At 48.9% G+C, this 10,340-nt stretch overlaps 1 protein-coding gene and 1 long non-coding RNA gene across 6 annotated transcripts; both read left to right on the top strand.

Moving 5' to 3' along the window:
* The first annotated feature begins 1,484 nt into the window (after positions 1–1,484).
* Positions 1,485–5,912, top strand: LOC119110507 (meiotic nuclear division protein 1 homolog). 5 transcript variants are annotated; one of them, XM_037234365.1, is made up of 3 exons: positions 1,485–1,504; positions 3,184–3,237; positions 4,896–5,912. In XM_037234365.1, the coding sequence occupies exon 3, from the start codon at positions 5,130–5,132 to the stop codon at positions 5,745–5,747; it is 618 nt and encodes a 205-aa protein (XP_037090260.1). In that variant the 5' UTR covers positions 1,485–1,504; positions 3,184–3,237; positions 4,896–5,129; the 3' UTR covers positions 5,748–5,912. The 5 variants fall into 5 exon arrangements, with proteins under 5 accessions (XP_037090260.1, XP_037090255.1, XP_037090256.1 ...); XM_037234360.1 differs by having other exon boundaries at positions 1,486–1,648; XM_037234361.1 differs by lacking the exon at positions 1,485–1,504 and adding an exon at positions 1,748–1,763.
* Positions 5,913–6,855: 943 nt separating this feature from the next.
* On the top strand, positions 6,856–9,005 carry LOC119110510 (uncharacterized). Its single transcript, XR_005095501.1, has 3 exons — positions 6,856–6,968; positions 7,517–7,596; positions 8,045–9,005. It is a non-coding gene; the product is annotated as an uncharacterized LOC119110510 (long non-coding RNA).
* The last annotated feature ends 1,335 nt before the right edge of the window (positions 9,006–10,340 follow it).

The raw sequence follows: 10,340 nt of genomic DNA, 5'->3' as shown, positions 1-10,340 counted from the left end.
GCAAACAAGCGATCATATGAATCGCAAACTTATGATATACGCGATCAGATGCCAGGAGTAAAAGCAAGCAAACCAACATGAGCATCGAAAATAAGTACTTCGTAGTGTCCGCAATGTTCCCACAAGTGTACATTCCGCATTTTACCTGAATTCCTGATACTGCGATAACCCACAAGGCCCGCAATTGTTTTTGCTTTGAAAAATTGTTCCAGTACCAGTCAATGGCATTGCCTCAATTAAGTTCAGCCACAAGGCCCGCAATTGTTTTCGCTTTGAAAAATCGTTCCATTACCAGTCAATGGCATTGCCTCAGTAAAGTCAAGTGAAATAGCCTATGTCCGTAATGAATTCAGTTGGATTAAAGCTACTTTTCGACGCTCTGAGCTTAGTTGTGCCAGAACGTCATTTTACCGAATCACATTTGAACCATGTAATTGATCAGTGAGACTCCTTTTGTGTAATGGGAAAAGAAATGTGACGACAGACATGATTTAGAAGCATTTATCATGTATAATTTGCTATCATGCAGACAATAGCAACGTAAGGGAGTGGAGCCCAAGTGGATTCTGGGCAAACTGAGATTTTTTAGTAACTTCAAATGGCTTGAAGACAAAATGAATGCTCGTATCATTTAAGGCGTTGCTAATGGAAACCATGCGTCGACGCACGTACAATTGCTCACGGATGGTTGCATTCATGCTACTCGCAAACAACCTTTTCTACACGAGCTTTTATTCCAGCGAACTGCCGTGATCACAGATAGTTTGCTTGGGTAAGCTCTTCACACCATTCGCATCCGCATGCTTGCTTGCAAACCTTTCCGTGCGAACTTTGCGCGCATACTTTTGTCACACGATCATCAAAGCTCACATATAATTTTCTAAGAACACTTGGGTCAGTGCGCACTTCATGGTTAATCGCTTCTCCCTACCATTTTGCGTACTAAAACTAGATAAGGCATACCCAGGGATGAGTTTGTACTGGGATGAGATGAGTAGTAACCTGACCCCTGGCATACCGGAGCAAGCCCGCAGTGGCGCCCATTTTTATAGGCGGCGCCATGTTCGATAGCCTGACTGAAATAGAGGTCATATGCCAGAGAGCGCCAAAACAGCGTAGAAGAACCGTAAACATGTTCGCTCGAGCTCAGTCTAGAATAATTAAGCAGATGCACAAGCTTCTTTGGCAACGTACTGGCGTCCAATCTTAATGACGTAAGTGGCGAAGCTCCGTGCTAGAACGATTATAATATTTTTGCGTCATACCCTTGCAAAATCGATCTGAGATTATGCCTTTGTTAAACTGATCTGTAATTGATATGCGTTCTTAAACCTAATAATGGGAATGTCCACTTTTATTTCAATTCGTACCTAAATCTGTTAAGTCTGTGAAGTGGAAGGCGATAGAATTATCTATTATTGTTGATTTACGGAAGTCAGACCAAACCGGCGCTTTTGGCGCCCGTTCCCCTTTTCCGTTGGTGACGCAGATCCATTGCTCCACTGTAATTCTGTGCTCGATTTGCCTGGTGCTCAATTTTTAGGATGTTGTAGAAAAGGGTAGTGGCGGCTGGTTCTACATGGGTGACTGCATGAGTAGCTGCTTGTGGAAAACGTCTCTAATATGATACTGTCTTCTCTATAGTGAGGTGCGTTAAAAAGTATTAAGACTGCCGCAAGAAGATTCAGCTGCTTGGGAGAATCCGCCCATCGGTCAATTCCTCTGCGGCGGGTTTGGCTGGGGTCTCTGAGCAGACTCCAATGGTAAGATGTTAGGCTTTGCTGGCTTAAACCCTGAAATTGTTAACTGTAGGAACCTTCATTCAAAAGTGAGTGGAAGAAATATTCCCTATTTTTTTTAAGTTTTACTCCCTATGCCCTAATCCCTAACTCCAGTGTGTGAGAAATTCATGTTACGCCAAGCATTTGCGTCATAGTGGCAACATTGTGGCAACAATCTTCAGTGCATGCATGGCTTGATTTAAATTGTCCCAAGTTTTGGAGAAGTGGAGAGTTTTCACTAATTTCAGGATATAGGAAGTTGTCACTTGTCAGGGTTTTTGGTGCACTAACTGCAGGGGCCATTCAGTGGTGAAAGCATATGGAGTGAATGTGTTGAGGAATTGTGTTGGAAGCTAATATCAAGCAAACTACCTTCCAAGCATTTTGGGCAAAACTTATCTGTGAAATTGGGTGCAGTTGAGCCTGGTTTATGTTTTGTGCATGTATGCATCAACAGGCAGGTGTCATATGGGCAACTAGAGCAGCAGGTGATTGTTTTCCAGACTGGCTATAACCCAATCTGGAAAGAAAATGGCAAGAATTCTGGTGAGATATTTTGACCTGCCTGAAATCTACCCAAATGGCCTTTTGAGCAGAGAGAAGACAAATTTGGGGTAGCTTCTGCCCAATGAAACTGGCTTATGCCCAAGGCATGATACTGATTTAGGGCACTGATATCAATAGTTAGTAGTCAGTCAGCCAAGTTCTGATCAAAGGAATCTGCCTCCAAGCTTTAAAAAGCTGCCCCAAATTTCAAATTTGCCCAACCCTGTCTTAATGAGAGCTCTGATATTTGTTACTTATTGCAGACACCTGCATCTTGCATTGGTGGTTACTGTCATTACTAGTCAGCTGATACACATATTAAAAAGAGTTGATATAGCATAATTATCTTTGACATTGACACTTCCCATTAGTACCATTACTACTGGGTAGGTGTGCAAGTTAAACCTTATAGTTGCATGGCACTGTGATGGGACTTATTCTTACCCCCTAATTTCACACCCAGTATCATGAATTTGCTGGTTGATTATTGGAACTAGTCTCAGCATGTGCCATTGTCATATGGAGTGTGACATTGTTTATGCATCCTCTAATGATTTTATAGTGGAAGTGTCAGCTTAGGTTGTAGTGACTCATGACTTACATATTTATGTTTATTTCATTTGAAATCCTCTGATATTGTAGATTGTGTCATAAACATGGGAAGTCCTACCATATTTAATATTACAGTACTGCAGTATTTCTTACAGTATCTTAATAATAAACTTACAGTATTATTATAAGTGCTTTACAGTACCTCATCCATAATTTGGGTGGAGATCAAAGCTGCAAATTTTTGCATCTGAGTGTCACTTTGTGTATCCAAGCACTGTTTTTTAATGACCTGTTATCTTTACAGAGTGCTGAAGAAGCTGATGTTGCAGACAGCTGGGAAGAGGCTGCAGATTCTGGAGTAGGTCCCTCCAATTCCCTCTCTTGTTTTGTAGGTTATTGTCTTGCGGTGATAACTCATACAGCAAGATATTCAGATATATATATATATATATATATATATATATATATATATATATATATCTATATCTATATATATATATATCTATATCTCTATCTGTGTGTGCGTGCGTGCGTGCGTGCGTGCGTGCGTGCGTGCGTGCGTGCGTGCGTGCGTGCGTGCGTGCGTGCGTGCATGTTACTGAAGCAATAATTTCAATTGCCATATTTTGTAAAGTGAAACTAAACCAATATGTATGCCAATACAACAGTATTGCACCATCACACCTGAAATGGAAATGTGATGTTAATTGCCTGGTTGTAGTGTGCTCACTGTCTTTATTTTCAAGTAGGTAGTTTTAATGCAACATTAGTGTGTGGCAAGAGTAGAGCATGTTCAGAATGTATGTCAAAAGCTTCAGGGTGGTTGTGTGGTGCTGAAATGCAGCAGGAACCATGCGGTGGTGTTGTATAATTAGTGCACAACATTTATGTGATTGGTACCATCTACCAATAGTGTGGAAAACATTGTAGATGTTTGTCAGTTTATGATATTTGAAAGATATCAGAAATTGAGGATATTTGTAGCAATATCTATGGTGTAATGATTTGTTGGGATACAAATTTGTTTGTTAAAAATCAGGGTTTTCTATTAGTTCCTGGAAAATAGGTGATAGAGCTATTTTGGCTTACATCTACTGCTGAATGACAGATCAACACAAACTCAGAATCCATAGGATAAAATTAGGTGTGTAGCCTTATTGGTGGATGATTGAATGAAGCAGGTAGCAGGCATATTATATATGCCAAATTAACTGCTCCCTGTAGTGTGTAAATCCGTGATATCACATTAAGGCGTTCTGTGGTATGTGATAAATAGTGACTTCCTGAGCAGACATTTTTCTCTGAATTGGAAAACGCTGACAACATTGCCTCTTAGGTATTATTTCAGATTGCCCATATATTTATGTTGGTCCAGGGTTGGTGGTCTTCACGCTATAACAAGACTGTGTTGGGTTGTCCATGTCATGAAAGGTAGGGCTGGCAAGCCATGTGGCTGCATTCATTTTTGTTCTCATGTTGTCATTTTCATTGTTGTCATTTGTTGCATATGATGAAAGCTTTTTCCATCAAGCTAGTGATTAGTTTGGTAATTTGCTTGGGTTCCATTTGGTATCATAGTAAATGATGTGTGGTGATGATCCTGCCTTGTTGTTTGTGTGTTTTTTTTCATTTCTTGTTCTTATGTGCTACTCTGTAAATAGCATTGTGGCTGACCTCTTTGTCCCACAAAGCCTCCTTTTTTGAGGATGCAGAAAAGCTCACATCAACTACATTGTGATTTATGATATGCTGGCTGCTTACAACCCATCATTGGCAGGAATCTGTGTCATACACATGCACATTTGCACTCATTTCAAGCCTGTGCGAACTCATCTGAGCATGAAGACGTCGATAGAGCTGCAATTTGTTTTCTGAGAATAGAAAACTACACATGTTGGTTTGGATTATCCACATTTGGCCAGCCAGACTGTGTATGGTGATGTGTTGCTGGGCATGTCTCCCCTCATCTGTTTAGAGGGCTGATTTTCTGAAGAGGCAACGCCTCCACGTCCGCAGGACCTGACCCAACTCCCAAGCACCGTGCAGGAGGATCAAGAGCTGTAGCAAAGCCACGGGCTCAGGGGACTCACCCAGACGCCAGCACGCAGGACCGCCGCGGCTGATCGGGACAGCTTCGGATCCCATCACGCGAGGTCGCCAGGGTTGGCTGGGCGGGGCCAGACGCCAGGACTGAGGGTCACTGAGGCCAAGGGAGCCCGGGCTGTAGCTAGGTCGTGTAGTCGGACGGCCATGTCTAAGCGCAAGGGCGTGAGCGCCGAGGAGAAGCGGACCCGGATGCTGGACCTGCTGTACGAGAAGCAGGACTTCTTCCAGCTGAAGGAGCTGGAGCGGCTCGGTCCGAAGGAGAAGGGCGTCGTGTCGCAGTCGGTGAAGGAGGTGATCCAGGGCCTGGTGGACGATGGTCTTGTCGACACGGACAAGATCGGCACATCCGTCTACTTTTGGGCGTTTCCCAGCAAGGGCGCTGGCGTGCGCCAGCATAAGCTGGCCGGGCTGGAAGAGCAGCTGGCGCAGCTGCGGCAGAAGCGGCACACCGTTGAGGCCCAACTGGCGGAGGCGGCCGTGGGCAGGGAGGAGGACGACGAGCGTGGCCAGCTGCTGAAGGATCTGGCCGGCCGCCGCCAGGAGCGAGCACGGCTCGACGCCGAGATTGCCAAGTACAAGGACTGCGACCCCGAGGCGCTGGAGGCCATGCGGCAGCAGTCGCGCATCGCTATCGAGGCGGCTAACCGCTGGACCGACAACATCTTCAACATCAAGTCCTGGTGCAAGCGCAAGTTCAGCATGGAGGAGGCAACGATCGATAAGCAATTTGGGATTCCGGACAGTTTCGACTACTTGGAGTAGTGCGCCAGGACAAGCGCGGAGTCATTGTCGAGCGCGAACTTCGCGTTGGCGTGCATTCGAGGCGAGGGTCTCACTTCAACGTTCAGTGATAGAAAGGACTGAACTGTTAGGCTAGTTGTAATGTACATATTTGTTCACAGGCAATAAACCATTCCTTTTGCATTGTCATTTCGTATTCGTGCCGAAGAATTCGATGCAGTATGATCGTATGGCTTGGAAAAAGGAAATAACTGAAACGTTGTATTAATCAAACTCATTTTGAAACAAGCCGGCGGTGCCGCGGCCACCTTTGACGCATGGCGGGTCTGTGGGAATTGTCGCTTTCCGTTTAAACGCCTCAAGCAGTGGAACCGTCACCCATATACAGCAAACTACAGTGACGCTAAGGTTACAGCCAGCGGCGCATCCGTGGTTCCGTGGTGATTCCACCAATGAACGGGGCGCGTGATATTCAAAGCTGCTCGAACGGCACCAGAACGGCACCGTCTTCGGCTCCACGGCTCCGCGATCGCACGAAGGAGGTAGTGACCACCTGGGCGCCTTGGTCACACCACAATTCGCAAGGAGCACGCAAAGTCATGCCGTTGATTTCTGGTGCGCATTCGATGGGTGCAGAAGTGGTAAAACCGGCAAGATGGCCGCGAACGAATAACCAGGGCCAAACGTTTCCCACTCCTGTTCGTTGTCGTCTGTTGTTTTGCACCGTTTGATGTGAGTTGAGCGCAGATCAACGGACAGTACTGTGCGTCTCGTCTGGCTCAGTATGACGATGGTCCTTCCAGCCCGTCGCTCAACGACTGCGTGGTCAGGCTCCACAGTACCCCGTTGGGCATGGGTGATGCCCGGGGCAGCTGCGGCCCACACTCTGCGGTCACCTCGCTGCCACGCCCGCAGGCGCCTGGCTGGCTCGTTCGCAGGCGACCTGGCCTCCCCGCCCGCGGGCGGCCGAGCCTCCCCGCCGTGTGTAACCTCGCCGTGCCGCTGCTGCAGGAGCTGGACAGGCAGCTGGAGCAGCTGCGGACGGCCCGCGAGCGCGCCGCCGCCGCCGCCGCCGCGCCGCACGAGCGCCTGCTGGTGCGCGTGCAGGCCGAGGAGGCGGGCCGCACCCAGTACGTGCCGGCCGAGCCGCAGATCACCATTCTGAAGCGGCCCGACCCGGGTCTCGGCGGCCGGCCGGCCCAGGGCGAGCGTGCTCGTCAGCCGGCCAAGTCGCTGCAGCAGGTAACGCGGAGGCGCGGCCGGGCCTCGGGCGGGCCGGGCTGTCTCAGACGGGCGGCGAGTGTCCCTGGCTGCGTCTCTGTAGCGCTAGTGAACGCTCCAAAATCCTTTCCTATAGGAGTGCTGAAGTCGCGGTTGTCTGATTGTTTTCCGGTTGAGTGGCTCATTTCGCCTGCTTATGTGCAAGAGGTCACTGCTTGGTAGCACACAGCTCATGCAGCGCACTGTGTTTGGCCGGAGCTCATTTTGACAATGTTTGGTTCATGATATTCCTTGATTGCGGGCGATGGCGCTTATAACTGGAAGCGCACATAATGTCGCCTACTGGTAGTTGCGATGATTTGAGGCTGTGCGGTACTATGTCGGGTAGAATAGCGCCCTGGTGTCGATTGCGTGCTCTGTGGCTTGCGTTGCGTCTTGCGACAGCACTGATGCAAGCAGTAAGAGAAGCTTAGTAAGATGTGAGGCCTGGCTCCGGGTCCGTGGACCTCCGCATGTCCGTATCTGGCGTACAATGGACAGCCCTGTCATGCTACGTGTATTGTCCACAGCGAGAGGCCGAATATGCTGAGGCCCGGCAGCGAATATTGGGTAGCAGTGGTCTACTGGAGAAGACGACGGGACCAGACAGGTACGACCGACATTCGGCTGCGTCGTTGGAGACGCCTGCTGTCAGCGATGAACTGTGGGGAATAGCCCAGCGTTGGTACACTGGTAGACTGTGTATCTTTTCGATTTTTGTGCCGCGTTTGGAAACAGGAAATTACGTCTCTTCTGGTCTGCCGTGGCGACGTGGAAGTAAGGCCCCTACCCCTTGACGCCACATTCTGAAACCTGAGCCGCGGCTGGCTGGCACGGCGCCGCACTCGCTAGTACCGTGCTACCTGTTATGACACGCTCATCTGGATGCCTTCTCTACAGTTTTGCGTCATGCGCTCCGCCTGTGTCCCACTCACAAAGCAAACACTGCTGGTGATTGACGCGCCAGTCGCGCCCCTCCTCTGTGTAACCGGTGCCCCCTGCCCCGGCACCTGTGGCCGCCGCTCGTCTGACCGCTCCGCCGCCGGCGCCGTCGGCAGGGCGGCGCCGCCGGTGGAGCTGCTGCGCAGCAGGGAGGCGGCAGCGGTAACCCGTCTGCCGCGTGGCCCGGACGACACGGCCGGCTTCCAGCTGCCCAGATAACGCCCACGCCGGCCAGCCGCCAGCTATTTTTGTACGGAAAGCCACGCGCCCGGCATTAGGAGGAGTCGGCAGCGGCGCCATCTCCGACGCGTGTGACCCGGAGCGGGGTGCTCTGCGCGGCACGAGCGCCGCCGGACGCCGATGACTGTGATTGTGCAGGTGATGCGGCGACGGGGGTGTGCGGTGTCGTGGTGGACGCTGGAGACACCGCGAACGGGCGTGTCTGCGCGGCCGGGTGTCCGCGCGGGCGTGCTGGAGTGAAGTGAACTGCTGAGCGTTGGAGCGGACCACGCTGTCCGGGAAGACTTATTTTTGGTCCGCGTTTGCCGACAAAGGTCTCGGATGTGATTTTCTCTGCCTGGATTTGCCGGTTGCCAAGTCCCTGGGCCACGTAACGCGCTTGGGTCCGCCTGCTCGCGCATATTCAGATGTTTGTCACATAGGTCACCGTGATGAACTTGGCGCCATATCAGTAGTGGTGTGTATTTCGGATAGGTGGCCGCGCGCAGATTGTATCAGCCGCGGTTTCAGCATCCATTAATCTATGCAGCGGAGTGGCCATTGATATGTGAGGGTCGGAATTTGATTCCTGCCGCAATTCTGCGGCTATGCGCTGTATTTTTTTTCTGGCAGGTGGCTCGATCGCCAAATAACTTCAGTCTGATAACTCGGGAATAAAGAGGCCCTGCCGCACCAACTCTCAAACATTGCCAGTGTGTCATGCAGTTGCCTAGGATTGTCGATCTGTTACAACGATTTTCTACCAGCCTGGCATCGGTGTTTTCATACGCCACTTTGTGGAGCACATGCGCTTTAGCTCGCCTGATGACAGTTCAGGAATAAACGGATATTGAGTTATTTGGTGAATGACATGTCACAGACATCGGAGAAAACCTAGCCGTGGTTGAGACAGCAGAAGTGGAGTAATGTCGCCGGTATGCCCCGCGCACTTCCCTTGCGCTGTGCTTGACTTCGGCCGCTTATAAATACGGGTTTTGATCTCCACTTTACGAGCGTTTGTTTTTTCTTCTCGCCTTGGCCATGCGTGAGGGACCCGGGGCGATAGCTAACTACCTCAGAGTGCTGAAGTAAGGGAATGTTCCACGTGTGAAGATTTTGAGGCAGGTACCAGATGTGATGGAATAAGCTGACATGTAACTTTTGAGATCCTCTGAAGTGGAAAAAACTCAACAAACTCGACTAGAAAAACTAAACTCAACTACGACTGAACTACTAAACAACTAAAGAACTAAACTAAACAACTAAAAAACCTGGACAACACAACTTTTCTGTTTAGTAAAAAGGTCTGTTAATACGCCATTGCTTGATTGCGTCGTCGCACCTTGCAGTGCTGATTGAGAGCCAGTTGACGGTTGTCATATTTGGAAAGCGTGCTCACGAGCGGCGCAAAGAGGATATGAACATTATGCGTTTCAACGCATATGAACGTCATATATGAACGACTCGACCATTATATTGTCTTGGCCTTGATCGCTGCATGACTAATGAAGTGGCAGGATTTGAATGACGCTATTAGGACCTTGGGGGACCTTGAAATAGTCTCCCCAAAATAGTCTGTACATATTCGCGGGTGATTACCTCAGAAATTAGTGCGGCTTTATGTCTTAAGAGCGGCAGGGCTGTGAACTGCGACGAACAATCTTTAAGATGGCTATTCCAATTAAAAAAACGATACAAATGTCGGAACACTCCGTTTAAAGAAAAACAGTGAATACAACCTTTGAAGTGCACTTTCTGCGGGAAATAAATGCCAATCATGTTGTAGCAAAATGCAACCTTCAGTACTTCCACAAGAAGTCAAAGAGCATGAGTCATCGATATCAGATACTTTTTATATCAGATATCAGAAATATCAGAAATAAAAGATATCAGAAAAAAGAAAAAGTTTCACTGCCGTGTTCAAAGCCGGGAAGTAGCTGTTACCAAGGCCCTATGACACCGTGATTACGGGAAAACCCTTTTGTGGCCTGGAGGCCCCTCGTAGAGTAAGGGTTAATATGAGCACCACTGCTTCTATGGCCTTGATAAGTACAATTACGCTACCGCAAGTGTGCTCACAAGTTCTCTTTTGGAATGTTTTTCTCGCTTCCATTGCCCCGTCAGCCATTGCAAAGCCGTTGCGGCCCCATCAGGGCCAAATTTGCGCACTAGCGTATCTTGATATTGCGCAGT

This window comes from Pollicipes pollicipes, unplaced genomic scaffold, assembly GCF_011947565.3.
Source record: "Pollicipes pollicipes isolate AB1234 unplaced genomic scaffold, Ppol_2.1 Scaffold_7231;HRSCAF=8579_pilon_pilon_pilon, whole genome shotgun sequence".
Classification (NCBI taxonomy): Eukaryota; Metazoa; Arthropoda; class Thecostraca; order Pollicipedomorpha; family Pollicipedidae; genus Pollicipes; species Pollicipes pollicipes.
The sequence above is the reverse complement of the archived record's forward strand: the minus strand, read 5'-3'. Positions and strand labels throughout refer to the sequence as shown.

Bases quoted from the DNA above. Each gene is read 5' to 3' on its own strand.
- LOC119110507 (XM_037234365.1), top strand. From the start codon at position 5,130: ATGTCTAAGCGCAAGGGCGTGAGCGCCGAGGAGAAGCGGACCCGGATG.